The 27,199-nt window shown below is 45.1% G+C and overlaps 1 protein-coding gene across 1 annotated transcript in view; it reads right to left on the bottom strand.

Annotated features, from left to right (window-relative positions):
- Positions 1 to 26,938, bottom strand: part of LOC129823002 (serine/threonine-protein kinase 17A-like) — a 58,195-nt gene extending 31,257 nt beyond the window's left edge. Inside the window, exon 1 of the mRNA XM_055881653.1 lies at positions 26,357 to 26,938. Within this exon, the coding sequence (XP_055737628.1) occupies positions 26,357 to 26,532 (176 nt within the window). The 5' untranslated portion in view covers positions 26,533 to 26,938. The remainder of the gene's footprint in view (positions 1 to 26,356) is intronic.
- Between the last annotated feature and the right edge of the window lie 261 nt (positions 26,939 to 27,199).

Raw genomic sequence — 27,199 nt, 5'->3', positions numbered from 1 at the left:
TTTTTCTGAAAACAAGCCTGAAACAATGTCTAAAGACTGTTGACATCTAGTGGAAGCCATAGGAACTGCAATCTGGGTCCTAACCCATTAGATACTCTATAGGCTTTCAATTGAAACTACCCACATCAACAACAAAAAAACTTCCTGGATGGATTTTCCTCAAGTTTTTGCCTGCCATATCAGTTCTGTTATACTCACAGACATTATGTTAACAGTTGTGGAACATTTAGAGTGTTCTCTATCCGAATCCACTAATTATATGCATATCCTAGCTTCTGGGCCTGAGTAACAGGCAGTTTAGTTTGGACACGCTTCTCAACCAGACGTCAAAATACTGCCCGCAAGCCATAAGGAGTTTTAAACCCTTTACAATGAAGATCTGTGAAGTTATTTGGATATTTTTTTTAAATTATCTTTGAAAGACAGGGTCCTGAAAAAGAGATGTTTCTTTTTTTGCTGAGTTTAGGAGTAGCTGTTTCTTTGTTAACCGCTCAACACAGAATAGCTGTGTGAACGCAACCCTTAAATCATTTGGAGAAAATATAATTTCTATTTTATTCAGCTATGTTCAATTTTATTCTTCATACTATAAAATATACTGAACAAAAATATAAAATAAAGTGTTAGTACCATGTTTCATGAGCTGAAATAAAAGATCCCAGAAATGTTTCATACGCACAAAAATCTTATTCGTCTCAAATGTTGTGCACAAATTTGTTTACATCCCTGTTAGTGAGCATTTCTCCGTTGCCAAGATAATCCATCATCTGACAGGTCTGGCATATCAAGAAGCTGATTAACCAGCATGATCATTACACAGGTGCACCTTGTGCTGGAGACACTAAAAGGCCACTCTAAAATGTGTAGTTTTGTCACACAACACAATGCCACAGTCTCAAGTTAAGCGGAGTGTGCAGTTGGCATGCTGACTGCAGGAATGTCACCCAGAGCCGTTGCCAGAGAATTTTATGTTATTTTCTCTACCATAAGCCGCCTCCAATGTCATTTTAGATATTTTGGCACTACATCCAACCGGTCTCAGAACCGCAGACCACGTGTAACCACGCCAACCCAGGACCTACACATCTGACTTCTTCCCCTGCAGGATCGTCTGAGACCAGCCACCCGGAGAGCTGATAAAACTGATGTGTATTTCTGTCGATAATTAATCCCTTTTGTGGGGAAAAACACATTTTAAATTGGCTGGGCTTGGCTCCCAAGTGGGTGGGCCTATGCCCTCCCATGCCCACCCATGGCTGTACCCCTGCCCAGTCATGTGAAATCCATAGATTAGGGCCTAATTTACTTAAAATTGTCTGATTATTGTCTGCTTAACATCAAATCAAATGTATTGATCACATACACGTATTTAGCAGATGTTATTGAGGGTGTAGCTAAATACTTGTAAATGGGACAACTCATGCTAAGTATGCTATTCTGCTAATCTGAAAATAGACTACATTTTCTTCATATCATGTTTCTTTAGACTTCTCTAAAATAAATAATGCATTATTGTGATGGTGAAGGCTATATGACATGAATATATTAGACTTTTTAAAATGTTCAGTGCCCCTGAACAAGACAGTTAACCCACTGTTCCTAGGCCATCGTTGAAAAAATTAAAGTTCTTTACTGCCTAGTTAAATAATGGTAAAATAAAAATACAAAAATTAAATCAGTGGCATGTGTGGAGGCTAGGAGATGCTAAATTTGTTTATGTTAGTGTTTATGTTAATTAACGGTCAATCCGGCAGTTATTTGCGTGACAATCACTGGCAGACAAAATGTCATTACCGTCACAGTCCTAGACTTTTTATTTTGTATTTATTTTACCAGGTAAGTTGACTGAGAACACATTCTCATTTACAGTAACGACCTGGGGAATAGTTAGTTACAGGGGAGAGGGGGGGGGGGGGGGCAATTGTAAACTGGGGATGATTAGGTGGCCATGATGAGGACTGGGCTGGGGCTCTGTCCAGCACAGATGTACTACATACAGCTGGGTCCACCTTTACTTTTGAAAACACTTCCCTTTGAAAAATATAAAGACTGGAGGATTTAAAAAAAAAAAACGAACCTCTTTGCCTTGTCCACAGAGGACTAAATGCCTTGGGTTAGGCTAGATATTTGAGGGTGGAATTCTCTAGGTTGGGTTTCTATGGGAAGAAGTCGGTAAAAAAGCTGGTTTTCAGATGGTTGTGTAAATCATACTCTTGAGGATGTGGCTGAGGCGTTTGTTATTGTCTGAAGTCAGTGTGACACAGCTGTGACTCAGTGTGAGCAAGGTGACAAGGTCAGTGACACAGTGACGTGGACACTACACACTCCTCCCCAGTCACAGCATCCAATGAAAGCCCAAAAGCAATGCGGAGAGCAGATGTACTCTTTTGCATTCATAACATCTTAGCGGGCTGCGTCTAATCAGTCAAGTTCAGAATAAATAGTTTTGGTGCTATAGAGAACCTAGCTGAAGAGAGTCTTACAGGCTTTCCCCTGACGACGGCGTGGCTGAGTCTTACAGGCTTTCACCTGACGACGGCATGGCTGAGTCTTACAGGCTTTCACCTGACGACGGCGTGGCTGAGTCGTACAGGCTTTCACCTGACGACGGCGTGGCTGAGTCTTACAGGCTTTCACCTGACGACGGCGTGGCTGAGTCTTACAGGCTTTCACCTGACGAAAGGCATGGCTGAGTCTTACAGGCTTTCACCTGACGAAAGGCATGGCTGAGTCTTACAGGCTTTCCCCTGACGACGGCGTGGCTGAGTCTTACAGGCTTTCCCCTGACGACGGCGTGGCTGAGTCTTACAGGCTTTCACCTGACGACGGCGTGGCTGAGTCTTACAGGCTTTCACCTGACGACGGCGTGGCTGAGTCTTACAGGCTTTCACCTGACGACGGCGTGGCTGAGTCGTACAGGCTTTCACCTGACGACGGCGTGGCTGAGTCTTACAGGCTTTCACCTGACGACGGCGTGGCTGAGTCTTACAGGCTTTCACCTGACGAAAGGCATGGCTGAGTCTTACAGGCTTTCACCTGACGACGGCGTGGCTGAGTCTTACAGGCTTTCACCTGACGACGGCGTGGCTGAGTCTTACAGGCTTTCACCTGACGACGGCGTGGCTGAGTCTTACAGGCTTTCACCTGACGAAAGGCATGGCTGAGTCTTACAGGCTTTCACCTGACGAAAGGCATGGCTGAGTCTTACAGGCTTTCACCTGACGACGGCGTGGCTGAGTCGTACAGGCTTTCCCCTGACGACGGCGTGGCTGAGTCTTACAGGATCTCACCTGACGACGGCGTGGCTGAGTCTTACAGGCTTTCACCTGACGAAAGGCATGGCTGAGTCTTACAGGATCTCACCTGACGGCGTGGCTGAGTCTTACAGGCTTTCACCTGACGACGGCGTGGCTGAGTCATACAGGCTTTCACCTGACGAAAGGCGTGGCTGAGTCATACAGGCTTTCACCTGACGACGGCGTGGCTGAGTCATACAGGCTTTCACCTGACGAAAGGCGTGGCTGAGTCTTACAGGATCTCACCTGACGGCGTGGCTGAGTCTTACAGGCTTTCACCTGACGAAAGGCGTGGCTGAGTCTTACAGGCTTTCACCTGACGAAAGGCGTGGCTGAGTCATACAGGCTTTCACCTGACGACGGCGTGGCTGAGTCATACAGGCTTTCACCTGACGACGGCGTGGCTGAGTCATACAGGCTTTCACCTGACGAAAGGCGTGGCTGAGTCATACAGGCTTTCACCTGACGACGGCGTGGCTGAGTCGTACAGGCTTTCACCTGACGACGGCGTGGCTGAGTCATACAGGCTTTCACCTGACGACGGCGTGGCTGAGTCGTACAGGCTTTCACCTGACGACGGCGTGGCTGAGTCGTACAGGCTTTCACCTGACGACGGCGTGGCTGAGCCAATCCTTCGTACCTCCACGACTGATACACTAAGCCAGCCCCTGCTGCCGTAAGGCTTCTTAAAACCTAAATAATACAGTGACATATCGGATATCATTTTTGGATGACATATCGTATCGCATCGTTTTGACAATATTGCAATTTGTTTTCAGCACTTTTCTATGAATGATCAAAACTAGTTATCATGGCTCTCTCTTGTCCCTCTGTAGCAGACATATTGGGAGCATTATGCTTGGAAAATCTCAGTATCGAATCGCAATACATATAGAATATATACATATAGAATCGTGAGAATCGCAATACTTATCGGCACCTAAGTATTGTAAAGTCCCTCAGTATTGTGATAATATGGTATGGTGATAATATGGTATGGTGAGGTCTCTCAGTATGGTGATTATATGGTATGGTGATAATATGGTATGGTGATAATATGGTATGGTGAGGTCTCTCAGTATGGTATGGTGATAATATGGTATGGTCCCTCAGTATGGTGATTATATGGTATGGTGATAATATGGTATGGTGATAATATGGTATGGTGAGATCTCTCAGTAAGGTGATAATATGGTATGGTGATAATATGGTATGGTGAAAATATGGTATGGTGAGGTCTCTCAGTATGGTATGGTGATAATATGGTATGGCCCCTCAGTATGGTGATTATATGGTATGGTGATAATATGGTATGGTGATAATATGGTATGGTGAGGTCTCTCAGTATGGTGATAATATGGTATGGTGATAATATGGTATGGTCCCTCAGTATGGTGATGATATGGTATGGTGATAATATGGTATGGTGAGGTCTCTCAGTAAGGTGATAATATGGTATGGTGATAATATGGTATGTTGATGATATGGTATGGTGAGGTCTCTCAGTATGGTGATAATATTGTATGGTGATAATATGGTATGTTGATGATATGGTATGGTGAGGTCTCTCGGTAAGGTGATAATATTGTATGGTGATAATATGGTATGGTGATGATATGGTATGGTGATGATATGGTATGGTGAGGTCTCTCAGTATGGTATGGTGATACTATGGTATGGTGATAATATGGTAAGGTGATAATATTGTATGGTGATAATATGGTATGGTGATAATATGGTATGGTGAGATCTCTCAGTATGGTATGGTGATGATATGGTATGGTGAGGTCTCTCAGTATGGTGATTATATGGTATGGTGATAATATGGTATGGTGATGATATGGTATGGTGATAATATGGTATGGTGATAATATGGTATGGTGAGGTCTCTCAGTATGGTATGGTGATGATATGGTATGGTGAGGTCTCTCAGTAAGGTGATAATATGGTATGGTGATAATATGGTATGGTGATAATATGGTAAGGTGATAATATTGTATGGTGATAATATGGTATGGTGATAATATGGTATGGTGATAATATGGTATGGTGAGGTCTCTCAGTATGGTGATAATATGGTATGGTGATAATAGGGTATGGTGATAATATGGTATGGTGATAATATGGTATGGTGATAATATGGTATGGTGATGATATGGTATGGTGATAATATGGTATGGTGATGATATGGTATGGTGATGATATGGTATGGTGATAATATGGTATGGTGATAATATGGTATGGTGAGGTCTCTCAGTATGGTGACAATATGGTATGGTCTCTTAGTATGGCGATAATATGGTATGGTCTCTCAGTATGGTGATAATATGGTATGGTGAGGTCTCTCAGTATGGTGATAATATGGTATGGTCTCTCAGTATGGTGATAATAGGGTATGGTGATAATATGGTATGGTGATAATATGGTATGGTGATAATATGGTATGGTGATAATATGGTATGGTGATAATATGGTATGGTGAGGTCTCTCAGTATGGTGATAATATGGTATGGTGATAATATGGTATGGTGACAATATGGTATGGTGATGATATAGTATGGTGATAATAGGGTATGGTGATAATAGGGTATGGTGATAATAGGGTATGGTGATAATATGGTATGGTGATAATATGGTATGGTGATAATATGGTATGGTGATAATATGGTATGGTGAGGTCTCTCAGTATGGTATGGTGATAATATGGTATGGTGATAATATGGTATGGTGATAATATGGTATGGTGATGATATAGTATGGTGATAATAGGGTATGGTGATAATAGGGTATGGTGATAATAGGGTATGGTGATAATATGGTATGGTGATAATATGGTATGGTGATAATAGGGTATGGTGATAATATGGTATGGTGATAATATGGTATGGTGAGGTCTCTCAGTATGGTGATGATATGGTATGGTGATGATATGGTATGGTGATGATATAGTATGGTGATAATATGGTATGGTGATAATATGGTATGGTGATAATATTGTGTCGTGAGGTCCCTCAGTATGGTGATGATATGGTATGGTGATAATATCGTGTCGTGAGGTCCCTCAGTATGGTGATGATATGGTATGCTGATAATATCGTGTCGTGAGGTCCCTCAGTATGGTGATAATATTGTGTCGTGAGGTCCCTCAGTATGGTGATAATATTGTGTTGTGAGTGTCCCTGGTAATTCCCAGCCCTAGTATAGAGGCAGGGTGCTAATCAATCGTCTTATGTAAAGAAATAAACCCTGCCCTAGATGAGGTTTGCGTGGGGGCAGTGGTGCAGCCCAGTCCTAGCCTAACCAACACCCCGCCCCCCAGCCCAAGCCTAACCAACACCCCGCCCCCCAGTGGTGCGGCCCAGCCCTAGCCTAACCAACGCCCCGCCCCCCAGTGGTGCGGCCCAGCCCTAGCCTAACCAACGCCCGCCCCCCAGTGGTGCGGCCCAGCCCTAGCCTAACCAACGCCCCGCCCCCCAGTGGTGCGGCCCAGTCCTAGCCTAACCAACACCCCGCCCCCCAACCCTAGCCTAACCAACGCCCCGCCCCCCTGTTGGTGCGGCCCAGCCCTAGCCTAACCAACGCCCCGCCCCCCAGTGGTGCGGCCCAGCCCTAGCCTAACCAACGCCCCGCCCCCCAGTGGTGCGGCCCAGTCCTAGCCTAACCTACACCCCGCCCCCCAACCCTAGCCTAACCAACGCCCCGCCCCCCAGTGGTGCGGCCCAGCCCTAGCCTAACCAACGCCCCGCCCCCCAGTGGTGCGGCCCAGCCCCAGCCTAACCAACGCCCCGCCCCCCCAGTGGTGCGGCCCAGCTCTAGCCTAACCAACACCCCGCCCCCCAACCCTAGCCTAACCAACGCCCCGCCCCCAGTGGTGCGGCCCAGCCCTAGCCTAACCAACGCCCCGCCCCCCAGTGGTGCGACCCAGCCCTAGCCTAACCAACGCCCCGCCCCCCAGTGGTGCGGCCCAGCCCTAGCCTAACCAACGCCCCGCCCCCCAGTGGTGCGGCCCAGCCCTAGTCTAACCAACGCCCCGCGCCCCAGTGGTGCGGCCCAGCCCTAGCCTAACCAACGCCCGCCCCCCAGTGGTGCGGCCCAGCCCTAGCCTAACCAACACCCCGCCCCCCAACCCTAGCCTAACCAACGCCCCGCCTCCCAGTGGTGCGGCCCAGCCCTAGCCTAACCAACGCCCCGCCCCCCAGTGGTGCGGCCCAGTCCAGTCCTAGCCTAACCTACACCCCGCCCCCCAACCCTAGCCTAACCAACGCCCCGCCCCCCAGTGGTGCGGCCCAGCCCTAGCCTAACCAACGCCACGCCCCCCAGTGGTGCGGCCCAGCTCTAGCCTAACCAACGCCCCGCCCCCCCAGTGGTGCGGCCCAGCCCTAGCCTAACCAACACCCCGCCCCCCAACCCTAGCCTAACCAACGCCCCGCCCCCAGTGGTGCGGCCCAGCCCTAGCCTAACCAACGCCCCGCTCCCCAGTGGTGCGGCCCAGCCCTAGCCTAACCAACGCCCCGCCCCCCAGTGGTGCGGCCCAGCCCTAGTCTAACCAACGCCCCGCGCCCCAGTGGTGCGGCCCAGCCCTAGCCTAACCAACGCCCCGCCCCCCAGTGGTGCGGCCCAGTCCTAGCCTAACCAACGCCCCGCCCCCCAGTGGTGCGGCCCAGTCCTAGCCTAACCAACGCCCCGCCCCCCCAGTGGTGCGGCCCAGTCCTAGCCTAACCAACGCCCCGCCCCCCCAGTGGTGCAGCCCAGTCCTAGCCTAACCAACGCCCCGCCCCCCCAGTGGTGCGGCCCAGCCCTAGCCTAACCAACGCCCCGCCCCCCCAGTGGTGCGGCCCAGCCCTAGCCTAACCATCGCCAGCCCCCCCAGTGGTGCGGCCCAGCCCTAGCCTAACCAACGCCCCGCCCCCCAGTGGTGCGGCCCAGCCCTAGCCTAACCAACGCCCCGCCCCCCAGTGGTGCGGCCCAGCCCTAGCCTAACCAACGCCCCGCCCCCCAGTGGTGCGGCCCAGCCCTAGCCTAACCAACGCCCCGCCCCCCCAGTGGTGTGGCCCAGTCCTAGCCTAACCAACGCCCCGCCCCCCCAGTGGTGCGGCCCAGCCCTAGCCTAACCAACGCCCTGCCCCCCAGTGGTGCGGCCCAGCCCCAGCCTAACCAACGCCCCGCCCCCCCCAGTGCAGCCTCATCCTGTCTGATCTCTCACCCACTGGAAGGTCATGAGGCTTTGGTACCAAGACGTTTAGGATGCCTCCAATGCTGTGTGAAGTTCATCAAGTCGGTAGGTAGGGTGCTGGACAGGGGGCCTAGACTTGGAATGCTCTAAGGCTCACACCAGGGGAGAGACAGCTAGCCTATTTATATTGCGTATAGCTGGGCCACTATCTGCATGCTATTGAGGAGAAAACTCACAACATACTGTACCGTCAATGCAAGCAGTGCGCACTATAGCAAAATGTTCCAAGTTCAACAAGCACACATAAGCCTTTGATTTAAGGCTTGTGTACACGGAGAAACTTTTTAAAAACAGACCACAGCCTTTTCTGCAGCCATGTCAGCACATTTCCAAAGCCGGTGGCCTCACACGGACAACACCCTGAATGAGATGGCTGTCATGTGTACACAGAACGCAGGTGACTGCTGGGTCACAGTCAATGTAAAGGAACGGTCGATTCAGAACAGATGGCTTTGGCCCTAAACCACTGGACTTCATCAAGAGGCACTAAGGTTACGTTTTTTTGGACCAAAACTGTAAAACTGCACGTTTGGACCATTTGAGCTTTTGGGCTAAAGATCCCCTTTTTTTTATAATTCATCACACGCTTTATTTAAATTGACATCTTTATTTCCATACATATTTTTTGCAGTGGCAGGCATCCAAGCAGAAAGCAGGTTTAATACAATAAGGTTTTGCATGCCAAGAGCTGAACGGCTGCTCTCCTTTTATTCTGAAAATATTCCACACGGTAGCCCTTGAGTGGGGAAAGTCACCTCAATGTAAGTATGTAGGTTAACTTACAGGTTAAAAGAGTGGCAATTCAAGGAATATAACATCTCTCCACCAAACTATGGTGGGGTGGGGGAGGGGGGGGGGCTTGAGACAAAGTTGTTGACAGAGCTTAACTTTATTGAATTAGACTCGGCAGGATCGTCCCCTCCAAATGGCCTCTACATAGACGATTGGGCCAATATGTAAGAGTGACACACAGTTGGTATGGGTAGAGTGATAAGAGGTCATCAGGTGTCTATTAAATCTGATGGCTCTGACAGAACGATGCTTAAAAAAAGTGAGGCGAGTTCTCTTAGGGCTCTTATTACCTGTATAATCATGGCATTAAAGTTGTTGCTATGTTAGTGATGGACTGATGGAGCGGCCCGATCATCTAACCGGTAGGTGTACGGTAAACGGTAAAAACCTTCTGTTCGGCTATCTCGGGGCCAGTCAATCGCATCAAAAACACTGGCATCACAGTGCAAGTTCTATAGAATGCAGACAAGGTCTCCAGCTGACAGAAGAGTTGACGGGTACCAAAAGCCACACTACATTATAGTCATTCAGCAGACGCTTTTATCCAGACCGACTTACAAGAGCAGACAAGAGTTTATTATTTTTATTTCACCTTTATTTACCAGGTAGGCCAGTTGAGAACACGTTCTCATTTACAACTGGGACCTTGAATAAAGCGCCTTCCTTGATCAAGGTCACAGACAGCTTTTTCTACCAAGTCAGTTCGGGGACTCGAGCCAGCTACCTTTCGGTTACCAGCCCAACATTCTTAACCGCTAGGCTACCTGCCACTTATAGCAGTGTCCTCAGATGTCAGAGAGCGAGAGAGGGCTTTAATCCTGGGGATCTGACCTGGCAGCAGAATTGCTTTCCCCAGCAGTTGCACATAGGAGCAAAAGCCCATGTTTTTAATGCTTTTTAAGTATGTTCTGGCAATAGGTCACTAGACTCACTACAAACACAATCACTTTACATGGGGAGGTGGGGGGGGGGTTGCTGAAATCCTAATCTTTCACACGGCCAGTATGAGTACCTGAGTAGGCGCGGCCATCTTCTCAAAGAGCTCCATTAATCATCAACGGGCACACGGAGAGTAAATGAGGCAATGGCCTCATCACCTTTAGAACAAACAGCAAGGCAGAGCAAAGAGCTCCTACTGACTGCTCATTTTGCTCAATAAGAAAAGGGCCTTTGAGCTCCAGGACTGAAACCAGAGGCCTGTTTACTCCGTGTCTAATGAACTCTGACATTATGGTGACCCCCTGTGTGTAGAGGAGTGGGACAGAGAGAGAGGAAGACAGGGGTTGCCTATTCATTTGTTCTTTGGGCACAGAGAGGGACATTTTCTGAATACCTTGGGAAAGGGCATTACCTCATCGCCGTCCCCTGGGCTGCCTCGTCGCCCTGCCTTGGGGATGTCGGTTTCTAAATCCCACCGTGTCTTGTCAGTGCGGCTCAGGATCCGTTACATGGTGGTTAATCGGCCACAGTAAAACACGCTGTTCACTCGCCACGCCTATGTGGAGATGAACAATTTCCATACTGGTGTTAGACTTCCTCGCCTGGATTTCTCTCTCTCTGCCCAGGCTCAGTACATGTGAAAGGGCATGACAAATTGAATTTGCTGAGGGAGAAAGGTAACATCATAGCATGTAGCACCGGATTAATCCCACAGGGTCTCAACGGCATGCGTTAATAATCAATAGAAAACGGATTAGGCCCAGTTGATGACAGAAATGAGAGATTTCTTGCTGAGGCGTGTAACAGCTGTAGAAGGACAGAAAGATAAATCAACGTCATTAAATTACTTTGAAGGGAGGAAGAATAGAGTGACATACACCCCTCCCTGCCCTGCCCATCCCATCATCTCTTGACAAGAGAGTACAGAGGGATCTCGCGGATGGGGTTCAATAACAAACTTGGCTTTCACATGTCCCCCCCCCCCCTCATTTCTCCGCGGTTGGCTGTTTCCACGGCGCTCAGCAAATGTTGCCTCCGGCCCTGCCGCGAGACTCAAACAACATGAAAAGCTTGGCCGATGATGTCATGGTATCCTGCCTGACTGTCAAGACACATAGGTTCTCCATGGAGAAACAGACAAGGTTTTGTTCAGAACATGATAGGGGTTAGTAAAGGGGGTTTGTGGACCGGGACCACACTGACAGGCAGGCACACACAACGATGTGAGCTATCCCAAGGAGTGTGTGTGCAGATGACTTGATGTTTTAGATGCTGGGGGAGTATGGGAGGGCGTACCACCGCCCACAGCCTGCTGTAACTGCAGTCTAACCCTTCGGGGAAGTAACAACACACTCTCTTATTAATACATGATGACAGAGCTTTTTTTCTCCCCTGATGAGACACTGAAGGATCTACTGACCACTGGAATGTTATGGGGAAAACATCAGTACTTTTATTCAAAACATTCAATGGTGATATGAAAGGATTATTTGAAAAGTTTTAACACTACTTTCAGTCATACAGCCCTTAGGAATATGAACCAACTTTAATTTTGGCATAGAGACGAAACTACTAGAAGAACTGAATATCCCATATGGCTATTGTTTGAAGATGTAAACCTAGTTAAATTTATTAGAGCAGGCCTGGCAAGATCCAAAAGAGATGAAGCAAAGTGGAAATAAATGTGACGGATTTCACCAGAGAGCAGTAGAATGTGCTCTATTCTCTCTATTTAATCCTGGGTTAACGTACTCTAGCCTCTATTTAATCCTGGGTTAACGTGCTCTAGCCTCTATTTAATCCTGGGTTAACGTGCTCTAGCCACTCTCTATTTAATCCTGGGTTAACGTGCTCTAGCCTCTATTTAATCCTGGGTTAACGTGCTCCATTCTCTCTCTATTTAATCCTGGGTTAACGTGCTCTATTCTCTCTATTTAATCCTGGGTTAACGTGCTCTAGCCTCTCTCTATTTAATCCTGGGTTAACGTGCTCTAGCCTCTCTCTATTTAATCCTGGGTTAACGTGCTCTAGCCTCTCTCTATTTAATCCTGGGTTAACGTGCTCTAGCCTCTCTCTATTTAATCCTGGGTTAACGTGCTCTATTCTCTCTATTTAATCCTGGGTTAATGTGCACTAGCCTCTCTCTATTTAATCCTGGGTTAACGTGCTCTAGCCTCTATTTAATCCTGGGTTAACGTGCTCTAGCCTCTATTTAATCCTGGGTTAAAGTGCTCTAGCCTCTATTTAATCCTGGGTTAACGTGCTCTATTCTCTCTATTTAATCCTGGATTAACGTGCTCTAGCCCCTCTCTATTTAATCCTGGGTTAACGTGCTCTATTCTCTCTATTTAATCCTGGATTAACGTGCTCTAGCCCCTCTCTATTTAATCCTGGGTTAACGTGCTCTATTCTCTCTATTTAATCCTGGATTAACGTGCTCTAGCCCCTCTCTATTTAATCCTGGGTTAACGTGCTCTATTATCTCTCTATTTAATCCTGGGTTAACGTGCACTAGCCTCTCTATTTAATCCTGGGTTAACGTGCACTAGCCTCTCTCTATTTAATCCTGGGTTAACGTGCTCTAGCCCCTCTCTATTTAATGCTGGGTTAACGTGATCTAGCCCCTCTCTATTTAATGCTGGGTTAACGTGATCTAGCCCCTCTCTATTTAATGCTGGGTTATCTTGATTTCATTTGTATGCTGTCTGAGGCATGTGATAGTTGTTTTTAACTGTAACCATGATATAGAAAAAGACTTAAAAAGCTCCAAACAGTTAGACTACAGCAAGACTGACACTTTTAGCACTCTTACCAACCAAATTCCTTGACGAACTAAACTACAAGTGGTTGCACACCTTTACTGGTACTTCCTGTATATAGCTGCACATTGATCTGGTACTGGCACTCCCTGTATATAGCTCAACATTGATCTGGTACTAGTACTCCCTGTATATAGCTCCACATTGATCTGGTACTTCCTGTATATAGCTCCACATTGATCTGGTACTTCCTGTATATAGCTCCACATTGATCTGGTAGTGGTACTTCCTGTATATAGCTGCACATTGATCTGGTACTTCCTGTATATAGCTCCACATTGATCTGGTAGTGGTACTTCCTGTATATAGCTGCACATTGATCTGGTACTCCCTGTATATAGCTCCACATTGATCTGCTACTCCCTGTACATAACTCCACATTGATCTGGTACTGGTACTCCCTGTATATAGCTGCACAGTGAGCTGGTACTGGTACTCCCTGTATATAGCTGCACATTGAGCTGGTACTGGTACTTCCTGTATATAGCTCCACATTGATCTGGTACTTCCTGTATATAGCTGCACATTGATCTGGTACTGGTACTCCCTGTATATAGCTGCACATTGATCTGGTACTGGTACTCCTTGTATATAGCTCCACATTGATCTGGTACTCCCTGTATATAGCTGCACATTGATCTGGTACTGGTACTCCCTGTATATAGCTCCACATTGATCTGGTACTTCCTGTATATAGCTCCACATTGATCTGGTACTTCCTGTATATAGCTGCACATTGATCTGGTACTGGTACTCCCCGTAGAGAGCTCCACATTGATCTGGTACTTCCTGTATATAGCTCCACATTGATCTGGTACTCCCTGCATATAGCTGCACATTGATCTGGAACTCCCTGTATATAGCTGCACATTGACCTGGTATTGGTACTTTCTGTATATAGCTCCACATTGATCTGGTACTTTCTGTATAGAGCTCCACATTGAGCTGGTACTGGTACTCCCTGTATATAGCTCCACATTGATCTGGTACTTCCTGTATATAGCTGCACATTGATCTGGTACTCCCTGTATATAGCTCCACATTGATCTGGTACTCCCTGTATATAGCTGCACAGTGAGCTGGTACTCCCTGTATATAACTCCACAGTGATCTGGTATTGGTACTCCCTGTATATAGCTCCACATTGATCTGGTACTCCCTGTATATAGCTCCACATTGATCTGGTACTGGTACTCCCTGTATATAGCTCCACATTGATCTGGTACTCCCTGTATATAGCTCCACATTGATCTGGTACTCCCTGTATATAGCTCCACATTGATCTGTTACTCCCTGTATAGAGCTCCACATTGATCTGGTACTCCCTGTATAGAGCTCCACATAGATCTGGTACTGGTACTCCCTGTATATAGCTCCACATTGATCTGGTACTCCCTGTATAAAGCTCCACATTGATCTGGTACTTCCTGTATATAGCTCCACATTGATCTGGTACTGGTAGTCCCTGTATATAGCTCCACATTGATCTGGTACTCCCTGTATATAGCTGCACATTGATCTGGTACTTCCTGTATATAGCTGCACATTGATCTGGTACTGGTACTCCCTGTATATAGCTCCACATTGATCTGGTACTGGTACTCCCTGTATATAGCTCCAAATTGATCTGGTACTTTCTGTATATAGCTCCACATTGATCTGGTACTGGTACTCCCTGTATGTAGCTCCACATTGATCTGGTACTTCCTGTATATAGCTCCACATTGATCTGGTACTCCCTGTATATAGCTCCACATTGATCTGGTACTCCCTGTATATAGCTGCACATTGATCTGGTACTTCCTGTATATAGCTGCACATTGATCTGGTACTGGTACTCCCTGTATATAGCTCCACATTGATCTGGTACTGGTACTCCCTGTATATAGCTCCAAATTGATCTGGTACTTTCTGTATATAGCTCCACATTGATCTGGTACTGGTACTCCCTGTATGTAGCTCCACATTGATCTGGTACTTCCTGTATATAGCTCCACATTGATCTGGTACTCCCTGTATATAGCTCCACATTGATCTGGTACTTCCTGTATGTAGCTCCACATTGATCTGGTACTCCCTGTATATAGCTCCACATTGATCTGGTACTTCCTGTATGTAGCTCCACATTGATCTGGTACTTCCTGTATATAGCTCCACATTGATCTGGTACTCCCTGTATATAGCTCCACATTGATCTGGTACTTCCTGTATGTAGCTCCACATTGATCTGGTACTTCCTGTATATAGCTCCACATTGATCTGCTACTCCCTGTATAGAGATCCACATTGATCTGGTACTCCCTGTATATAGCTCCACATTGATCTGGTACTGGTACTCCCTGTATATAGCTCCACATTGATCTGGTACTAGTACTCCCTGTATATAGCTGCACATTGATCTGGTACTTTCTGTATATAGCTCCACATTGATCTGGTACTTCCTGTATATAGCTCCACATTGATCTGGTACTGATACTCCCTGTATATAGCTCCACATTGATCTGGTACTAGTACTTCCTGTATATAGCTGCACAGTGAACTGGTACTCCCTGTATATAGCTCCACATTGATCTGGTACTTCCTGTATATAGCTGCACAGTGAGCTGGTACTCCCTGTATATAGCTCCACATTGATCTGCTACTCCCTGTATATAGCTCCACATTGATCTGCTACTCCCTGTATATAGCTCCACATTGATCTGGTACTCCCTGTATATAGCTCCACATTGATCTGCTACTCCCTGTATATAGCTCCACATTGATCTGGTACTCCCTGTATATAGCTGCACATTGATCTGGTACTGGTACTCCCCGTAGAGAGCTCCACATTGATCTGGTACTTCCTGTATATAGCTCCACATTGATCTGGTACTTCCTGTATATAGCTGCACATTGATCTGGTACTCCCTGTATATAGCTGCACATTGACCTGGTATTGGTACTTTCTGTATAGAGCTCCACATTGAGCTGGCACTGGTACTTCCTGTATATAGCTCCACATTGATCTGGTACTTTCTGTATATAGCTCCACATTGATCTGGTACTTCCTGTATATAGCTCCACATTGATCTGGTACTGGTACTCCCTGTATATAGCTCCACATTGATCTGGTACTAGTACTCCCTGTATATAGCTGCACATTGATCTGGTACTTTCTGTATATAGCTCCACATTGATCTGGTACTTCCTGTATATAGCTCCACATTGATCTGGTACTGGTACTCCCTGTATATAGCTCCACATTGATCTGGTACTAGTACTCCCTGTATATAGCTCCACATTGATCTGGTACTTCCTGTATATAGCTCCACATTGATCTGGTACTGATACTCCCTGTATATAGCTCCACATTGATCTGGTACTAGTACTTCCTGTATATAGCTGCACAGTGAGCTGGTACTCCCTGTATAGAGCTCCACATTGATCTGCTACTCCCTGTATATAGCTCCACATTGATCTGGTACTCCCTGTATATAGCTGCACATTGATCTGGTACTGGTACTCCCTGTATAGAGCTCCACATTGATCTGGTACTTCCTGTATATAGCTCCACATTGATCTGGTACTTCCTGTATATAGCTCCACATTGATCTGGTACTCCCTGTATATAGCTCCACATTGAGCTGGTACTCCCTGTATATAGCTGCACATTGAGCTGGTACTGGTACTCCCTGTATATAGCTCCAAATTGATCTGGTACTTCCTGTATATAGCTCCACATTGACCTGGTACTTCCTGTATATAGCTCCACATTGATCTGGTACTGGTACTCCCTGTATAGAGCTCCACATTGATCTGGTACTGGTACTCCCCGTATAGAGCTCCACATTGATCTGGTACTTCCTGTATATAGCTCCACATTGATCTGGTACTTCCTGTATATAGCTGCACATTGATCTGGTACTGGTACTCCCCGTAGAGAGCTCCACATTGATCTGGTACTTCCTGTATATAGCTCCACATTGATCTGGTACTTCCTGTATATAGCTGCACATTGATCTGGTACTCCCTGTATATAGCTGCACATTGACCTGGTATTGGTACTTTCTGTATAGAGCTCCACATTGAGCTGGTACTTCCTGTATATAGCTCCACATTGATCTGGTACTTCCTGTATATAGCTCCACATTGATCTGGTACTTCCTGTATATAGCTCCACATTGATCTGGTACTTCCTGTATATAGCTCCACATTGATCTGGTACTGGTACTCCCCGTAGAGAGCTCCACATTGATCTGGTACTTCCTGTATATAGCTCTACATTGATCTGGTACTTCCTGTATATAGCTCCACATTGATCTGGTACTTCCTGTATATAGCTCCACATTGATCTGGTACTGGTACTCCCTGTATATAGCTCCACATTGATCTGGTACTAGTACTCCCTGTATATAGCTCCACATTGATCTGGTACTTCCTGTATATAGCTCCACATTGATCTGGTACTCCCTGTATATAGCTCCACATTGATCTGGTACTGGTACTCCCTGTATATAGCTCCACATTGATCTGGTACTAGTACTCCCTGTATATAGCTGCACATTGATCTGGTACTTTCTGTATATAGCTCCACATTGATCTGGTACTTCCTGTATATAGCTCCACATTGATCTGGTACTGGTACTCCCTGTATATAGCTCCACATTGATCTGGTACTAGTACTCCCTGTATATAGCTCCACATTGATCTGGTACTTCCTGTATATAGCTCCACATTGATCTGGTACTGATACTCCCTGTATATAGCTCCACATTGATCTGGTACTAGTACTTCCTGTATATAGCTGCACAGTGAACTGGTACTCCCTGTATATAGCTCCACATTGATCTGGTACTTCCTGTATATAGCTGCACAGTGAGCTGGTACTCCCTGTATATAGCTCCACATTGATCTGCTACTCCCTGTATATAGCTCCACATTGATCTGCTACTCCCTGTATATAGCTCCACATTGATCTGGTACTCCCTGTATATAGCTCCACATTGATCTGCTACTCCCTGTATATAGCTCCACATTGATCTGGTACTCCCTGTATATAGCTGCACATTGATCTGGTACTGGTACTCCCCGTAGAGAGCTCCACATTGATCTGGTACTTCCTGTATATAGCTCCACATTGATCTGGTACTTCCTGTATATAGCTGCACATTGATCTGGTACTCCCTGTATATAGCTGCACATTGACCTGGTATTGGTACTTTCTGTATAGAGCTCCACATTGAGCTGGCACTGGTACTTCCTGTATATAGCTCCACATTGATCTGGTACTTTCTGTATATAGCTCCACATTGATCTGGTACTTCCTGTATATAGCTCCACATTGATCTGGTACTGGTACTCCCTGTATATAGCTCCACATTGATCTGGTACTAGTACTCCCTGTATATAGCTCCACATTGATCTGGTACTTCCTGTATATAGCTCCACATTGATCTGGTACTGATACTCCCTGTATATAGCTCCACATTGATCTGGTACTAGTACTTCCTGTATATAGCTGCACAGTGAGCTGGTACTCCCTGTATAGAGCTCCACATTGATCTGCTACTCCCTGTATATAGCTCCACATTGATCTGGTACTCCCTGTATATAGCTGCACATTGATCTGGTACTGGTACTCCCTGTATAGAGCTCCACATTGATCTGGTACTTCCTGTATATAGCTCCACATTGATCTGGTACTTCCTGTATATAGCTCCACATTGATCTGGTACTCCCTGTATATAGCTCCACATTGAGCTGGTACTCCCTGTATATAGCTGCACATTGAGCTGGTACTGGTACTCCCTGTATATAGCTCCAAATTGATCTGGTACTTCCTGTATATAGCTCCACATTGACCTGGTACTTCCTGTATTTAGCTCCACATTGATCTGGTACTGGTACTCCCTGTATAGAGCTCCACATTGATCTGGTACTGGTACTCCCCGTATAGAGCTCCACATTGATCTGGTACTTCCTGTATATAGCTCCACATTGATCTGGTACTTCCTGTATATAGCTGCACATTGATCTGGTACTGGTACTCCCCGTAGAGAGCTCCACATTGATCTGGTACTTCCTGTATATAGCTCCACATTGATCTGGTACTTCCTGTATATAGCTGCACATTGATCTGGTACTCCCTGTATATAGCTGCACATTGACCTGGTATTGGTACTTTCTGTATAGAGCTCCACATTGAGCTGGTACTTCCTGTATATAGCTCCACATTGATCTGGTACTTCCTGTATATAGCTCTACATTGATCTGGTACTTCCTGTATATAGCTCCACATTGATCTGGTACTGGTACTCCCCGTAGAGAGCTCCACATTGATCTGGTACTTCCTGTATATAGCTCTACATTGATCTGGTACTTCCTGTATATAGCTGCACATTGATCTGGTACTCCCTGTATATAGCTGCACATTGACCTGGTATTGGTACTTTCTGTATAGAGCTCCACATTGAGCTGGTACTGGTACTTCCTGTATATAGCTCCACATTGATCTGGTACTTCCTGTATATAGCTCCACATTGATCTGGTACTTTCTGTATATAGCTCCACATTGATCTGGTACTGGTACTCCCTGTATATAGCTGCACATTGATCTGGTACTTCCTGTATATAGCTCCACATTGATCTGGTACTGGTACTCCCTGTATATAGCTGCACATTGATCTGGTACTGGTACTCCCTGTATATAGCTCCACATTGATCTGGTACTTCCTGTATATAGCTCCACATTGATCTGGTACTTCCTGTATATAGCTCCACATTGATCTGGTACTCCCTGTAAATAGCTCCACATTGATCTGTTACTCCCTGTATATTGCTCCACATTGATCTGGTACTTCCTCTATATAGCTCCACATTGATCTGGTACTTCCTGTATATAGCTGCACATTGATCTGGTACTCCCTGTATATAGCTCCACATTGATCTGGTACTTCCTGTATATAGCTCCACATTGATCTGGTACTTCCTGTATATAGCTCCACATTGATCTGGTACTGGTAGTCCCTGTATAGAGCTCCACATTGATCTGGTACTCCCTGTATATAGCTCCACATTGATCTGGTACTCCCTGTATATAGCTGCACATTGATCTGGTACTGGTACTCCCTGTATATAGCTGCACATTGATCTGGTACTGGTACTCCCTGTATATAGCTCCACATTGATCTGGTACTCCCTGTATATAGCTCCACATTGATCTGGTACTCCCTGTATATAGCTCCACAGTGATCTGGTACTTGTACTCCCTGTATATAGCTCCACATTGATCTGGTACTTCCTGTATATAGCTTCACATTGATCTGGTACTCCCTGTATATAGCTCCACATTGATCTGGTACTGGTAGTCCCTGTATAGAGCTCCACATTGATCTGGTACTTCCTGTATATAGCTCCACATTGATCTGGTACTTTCTGTATAGAGCTCCACATTGATCTGGTACTTCCTGTATATAGCTCCACATTTGATCTGCTACTCCCTGTATATAGCTCCACATTGATCTGGTACTCCCTGTAAATAGCTCCACATTGATCTGGTACTGGTACTCCCTGTATATAGCTGCACAGTGAGCTGGTACTGGTACTTCCTGTATATAGCTCCACATTGATCTGGTACCCCCTGTATATAGCTGCACATTGATCTGGTACTGGTACTCCCTGTATATAGCTGCACATTGATCTGGTACTCCCTGTATATAGCTCCACATTGATCTGGTACTCCCTGTATATAGCTCCACAGTGATCTGGTACTGGTACTCCCTGTATATAGCTCCACATTGATCTGGTACTTCCTGTATATAGCTTCACATTGATCTGGTACTCCCTGTATATAGCTCCACATTGATCTGGTACTCCCTGTATATAGCTCCACATTGAGCTGGTACTCCCTGTATATAGCTCCACATTGATCTGGTACTCCCTGTATATAGCTCCACAGTGATCTGGTACTGGTACTCCCTGTATATAGCTCCACATTGAGCTGGTACTCCCTGTATATAGCTCCACATTGATCTGGTACTCCCTGTATATAGCTCCACATTGATCTGGTACTCCCTGTATATAGCTGCACATTGATCTGGTACTGGTACTCCCTGTATAGAGCTCCACATTGATCTGGTACTGGTACTCCCTGTATATAGCTGCACATTGATCTGGTACTCCCTGTATAGAGCTCCACATTGATCTGGTACTGGTACTCCATGTATATAGCTCCACATTGAGCTGGTACTCCCTGTATATAGCTCCACATTGATCTGGTACTCCCTGTATATAGCTCCACATTGATCTGGTACTCCCTGTATATAGCTCCACAGTGATCTGGTACTGGTACTCCCTGTATATAGCTCCACATTGAGCTGGTACTCCCTGTATATAGCTGCACATTGAGCTGGTACTGGTACTCCCTGTATATAGCTGCACATTGATCTGGTACTGGTACTCCCTGTATATAGCTCCACATTGATCTGGTACTGGTACTCCCTGTATATAGCTGCACATTGATCTGGTACTCCCTGTATAGAGCTCCACATTGATCTGGTACTGGTACTCCATGTATATAGATCCACATTGATCTGGTACTGGTACTCCATGTATATAGATCCACATTGATCTGGTACTGGTACTCCCTGTATAGAGCTCCACATTGATCTGGTACTGGTACACCCTGTATATAGCTTCACATTGATCTGGTACTGGTACCTTCTGTATATAGCTTCACATTGATCTGCTACTCCCTGTATATAGCTCCACATTGATCTGGTACTTCCTGTATATAGCTCCACATTGATCTGCTACTCCCTGTATATAGCTTCACATTGACCTGGTACTTCCTGTATATAGCTTCACATTGATCTGGTACTCCCTGTATATAGCTCCACATTGATCTGGTACTGGTACTCCCTGTATATAGCTCCACATTGATCTGGTACTCCCTGTATATAGCTCCACATTGATCTGGTACTCCCTGTATATAGCTCCACATTGATCTGGTACTCCCAGTATATAGCTCCACATTGATCTGGTACTCCCTGTATATAGCTCCACATTGATCTGGTACTCCCTGTATATAGCTCCACATTGATCTGGTACTGGTACTCCCTGTATATAGCTCCACATTGATCTGGTACTCCCTGTATATAGCTGCACATTGATCTGGTACTGCTACTCCCTGTATATAGCTGCACATTGATCTGGTACTCCCTGTATAAAGCTCCACGTTTATCTGGTACTGGTACTCCCTGTATATAGCTCCACATTGATCTGGTACTGGTACTCCCTGTATAAAGCTCCACATTGATCTGGTACTGGTACTCCCTGTATAAAGCTCCACATTGATCTGGTACTAATACTCCCTGTATATAGCTCCACATTGATCTGGTACTCCCTGTATATAGCTCCACATTGATCTGGTACTCCCTGTATATAGCTGCACATTGATCTGGTACTGGTACTCCCTGTATATAGCTCCACAGTGATCTGGTACTGGTACTTTCTGTATATAGCTCCACATTGATCTGGTATTGGTACTTCCTGTATATAACTCCACATAGATCTGGTACTGGTACTTCCTGTATATAGCTCCACATTAATCTGGTACTTTCTGTATATAGCTCCACATTGATCTGGTATTGGTACTTTCTGTATATAGCTCCACATTGATCTGGTACTTCCTGTATATAGCTCCACATTGATCTGGCACTTCCTGTATATAGCTCCACATTGATCTGGTACTCCCTGTATAGAGCTCCACATTGATCTGGTACTTCCTGTATATAGCTCCACATTGATCTGGTACTTCCTGTATATAGCTCCACATTGATCTGGTACTGGTACTTCCTGTATATAGCTCCATTCTTTTGTATTTTATTCCTCATGCTACTATTTTTATTATTATTTATTTAACTCTGCATCATTGGAAGGGCTCGTAAGCAAGCTTTTCACAATAAAGTTTACATCGTTGTATTCGGCGCATGTGACAAATAAAACCCCATTTGATTTGAAATACGCAGAAAAGACTAAACACAGGTGACACGAGCACAGTAGAACACACAGGTGACACGAGCACAGTAGAACAAACAGGTGACACGAGCACAGTAGAACACACAGGTGACACGAGCACAGTAGAAACACATAGGTGACACGAGCACAGTAGAACACACAGGTGACACGAGCACAGTAGCACACACAGGTGACACGAGCACAGTAGAACACACAACTCAAATTGAGTTCCAGGCTAAATAACCAGGTTCATAATCTCCTGGCGGCTGGCGTACTTACAAACAACCCAACCAAATGAAACAGCTTAGTAGGGTAATTTATTAGTCAAGTGCTTACTTCAGCTTTACAGCCAGATAACTTCCTTAATCACATGATTTACAGAAATAAGCATACAAGGCCAACCAAAACAAAACACATGATATCTACGCACGGCTCGCACTAGTGCCTCAATTCAGGCATCCAGACATCGTAATGAAATGTTTCTCATCGAGGTGATAAAGGACTAACGGTCATAATATCAGTAGGTACAGTATGGCCACTGTAGATTGTTAGGCATCATGCATCTCCAGCTAACTTCATGACATCCATGCCTTATGGCTGAAAAATCTATTTGTAAATCGGATTATTGCCCCATATAAAACACGTTAGACATGTGCTCGGCCTAATTCAACTTAATGGGAAATGTTGAGTGTCACAGTAACAGAGGTGGTTTCAGGACTAAAGTGAATTCCAGCTACATCTGAGACCTGGGAACAGGGATTCCTTGTGAGCCTTTTCTAAAAATACTCTAGCCAATGTTCCATGAAGTTCCCCTATGGCAAAATGTAACTCTTGTTCCCAGTACCTAAGCTTCAGTCTCAGGCTAGATAGCAGTTTCCATGGTATTTTGCCAAACAACAACACATATAGCAGAGGCAGCCAATCAGATACCATGAAGAGATGATCCTACAGACAGAAATAGTATGGGGTTCACATTTAAAAAATACTTTTCTACAGTTTGATGATCCATGATAAATTAATTAAGAGTAAGTACGTTCATAGCAACAAACATCAGCTAGAGATTGTGGGGCTTTGGCCAGAGGATGCTTGTGACCAGTCACCCGATGGGAACTTCCCTAGCAGCTGGTCACTGGCCAGAGGATGCTTGTGTCCAGTCACCAGATGGGAACTTCCCTAGCAGCTGGTCACTGGCCAGAGGGAACGATGATCTGATTCGGATGTGGTTTAGTCAAACACTTTGTAGTGAGTGCCTTTGGCTAATCTCAGACGCAACGGCAGGTCATGTGATGCAAAACCACATTCTGAATGTCCCTCTTATGAAATAAATGGCTTAAAACGTCAGACAGACATACATAGCTCAAATGCCTTCTATAAAGGACAATGCCTTTGACATCCAACAGGGCTAACACACTTCTTATCAGCTTAATCCAATCTCAGAGGAGATATACCGTAGGTCAGGAATCATCAACTAGCTGTGGGCCGATCTTTTTTCTTCTCGAGTGGATGGTCAGGGGGCCGGAACATAATTACAAATCAATTGTAGACTGCAAATTGACCACAAGAAACCCAAACAGATATAACATATGACTAAAACATAATCATTTAAAACTTTGCGTACATTTGTATAAAATCACATATATTTATATATCTCTCTATTATGCATGGGAATACTTTGGAACAGATTTCCAAAATGTAAATCACATGGAGCTGATTGGCTGGTGTTTATACAGTATTTTATGTAAAACAATTTAAAAAATATATATATATATCTATATATATATATATATAACCTGCTGTAGGTTTTGCTTGGGGTCACCATGGTGCCATTCACAAGGTTGAGTGTGGTGTTTGCATTGCCTAGTCTAAGTGGCGCTGTTTACAATGCTCACAGGGCAAAAGATACTATGCCCTGACTTTGACTAGTATGTTAAGAGAGCTGTGTGGAAAGAGGAGGCTGAGCTATTTCCACTCATTAAAAAAAACACACTGGAATCCCCCTTCTTTCTGTCAGTGAAGCAGAGAAAGAACCACAGACTTTCCCATGAAGTGGACTAAAGCCATTATTCAGTTGTGAAGTTAGGAGTTTCAAAGTGCCAATGACGAGATAGTCTTGGAAGTATTTCCCTTGGCATCATTGAATTGAGAGGGTAAATACAGCAGGCTATGCTGTATTTACCGGGTGTTTCATCGTACTTTGTAAACACGGAGGGAGCTGCGTTTAGGCCAAGTCGCTGCTGCAACTAAAGGCAATTTGAAACATACAGCCCATTGCCAAATAATTTGCTTAGATAAATGTAGATATTTAAATCAAGTGTTTGTGAACTGCATTTTTTTATAGGAAGGAAAGGAATCCGCCCCAAGACTGGCTGAAAACGGAGGGGATTTCATCACAGAAAAGAACCCATGTCCTTCAGTGAGGCTTTTTACAATTTATCAGACACATCAGCTCACAGATCAAACACACAGCAAAGATATGACGACTCGAGTGACCTTGTTATGGAGAAATTGCAAGCCCACCGCTATAGCCTGCCATGCATAGCCTTCTCCAGCATTCTCAAACAAGAGAGACATGATTTTTCAGCTGGCACCCTATATGCGATTTATTGCCTACCTCATGCCTTTTGCACACATTGAATATAGATTCTCTTTTTTCTACCATGTTATTGACTTGTCTATTGTTTACTCCATGTGTAACTCTGTGTTGTTGTCTGTTCACACTGCTATGCTTTATCTTGGCCAGGTCGCAGTTGCAAATGAGAACTTGTTCTCAACTAGCCTACCTGGTTAAATAAAGGTGAAATAAAAAAATAAAAAATGCAAGGTTGAACATTAAATGCACTAATGGCTTGTCTCCAAGTGCACGGTGACATTGACGCAAATCCCTTCAATGGATTCCCCAATTTACACCGATGTGTGCAATCAAAAATACATGTTGCAACCCTTAACTGCTGGACAGAATATCATGCCATAAAGTTAAATAACTTGTGGTGCAGACATACCTACACAATGACAGCGGGAAAGGAGCTCTGACTACCACAACTAACTACAGATAGCTATACCACAGCCAGAAACGGTGATATTTGAATATCAACTATTCCAAGAAATGGCAAAAAAAATTACATGACATCTTCAGCATTATCAGAAGTATGGAAACAGACAGCCGCTGTAGCTCAGAAGTTCTTCAGACAATTCACAGAGAGACAAACTGACAAGCTGGATAGATGCTCAGCACCAGATCTACAGTAACGTTGTTTACTAAAAACGTATTTAACGTTAGTTACCTGCCAAGCTCTCTGCCCGGAATGATGGTGTAGTGGTCAGTGAATGGTTCATTCTTGATAAGAGTTTTGATCTCGGAAAGTAGCCCAAAACAGTTCTGGTTTGGTTCGGCTACCTGGCCATAGTGGCACTGCATTCGGTTCCTTGTCTCTCCGCTCCGGGGACATTCAGGAATCATCGTGTCGATACGATCAGGGCTGAATGTTTTACAGCGTGCTGTCTCCTCCTGTCACTTTAAAACAAATCAGACAACGACAGCAACCCGAACTTCCCTAGTAGGCTGGAAGACTAGTAGTAGACGTTGGCTAAAATATGACCGCAAAAGTAGCAGTACTTCACTGCTTTAGGAGTGATAAAATAAGATCGCATCCCTCATGGATATTTCAGAGGAGAAAACGGTTACTTTCATGTTTAATTAAATGATGTCGAAGCGTGCAACAATGTATCAATATTTTAAACTCAACTGACTGTTTGTAACCGGGCCGTATAATCTGATTTCGCTCGCTCATCTGTCTGAACAACGGATTAAATAATATATTTCAAATTTACAGTCAGATACTTTGTCTCTGTCACCGTGGTAGCACTCTTGATTGACAAGCAATTTGACCAAATAGGGTGGCGCATGCTTCTTCACAACAGGCAGGGGGAGGGCTCTCCACATCAATAATGTATATAAACCCTGGATTGTCTTTTATGCATTGGCCAATGAGTGGATTTGAAGACTGTTGTCGGCCATATTGGCCCTCCTCAGAAACGCAGTCCTCCATAAGAATGAATGGAATTCTACAGCATTTAATTGAAATGGTTCAAGGACAACATTTATGTATTTAAGTGTTTTTTGTTAA

This window comes from Salvelinus fontinalis, chromosome 25 (genome assembly GCF_029448725.1).
Source record: "Salvelinus fontinalis isolate EN_2023a chromosome 25, ASM2944872v1, whole genome shotgun sequence".
Taxonomy (NCBI): domain Eukaryota; kingdom Metazoa; phylum Chordata; class Actinopteri; order Salmoniformes; family Salmonidae; genus Salvelinus; species Salvelinus fontinalis.
Note: the sequence above shows the minus strand (reverse complement) of the source record. Positions and strands in the feature narration are given on the sequence as shown.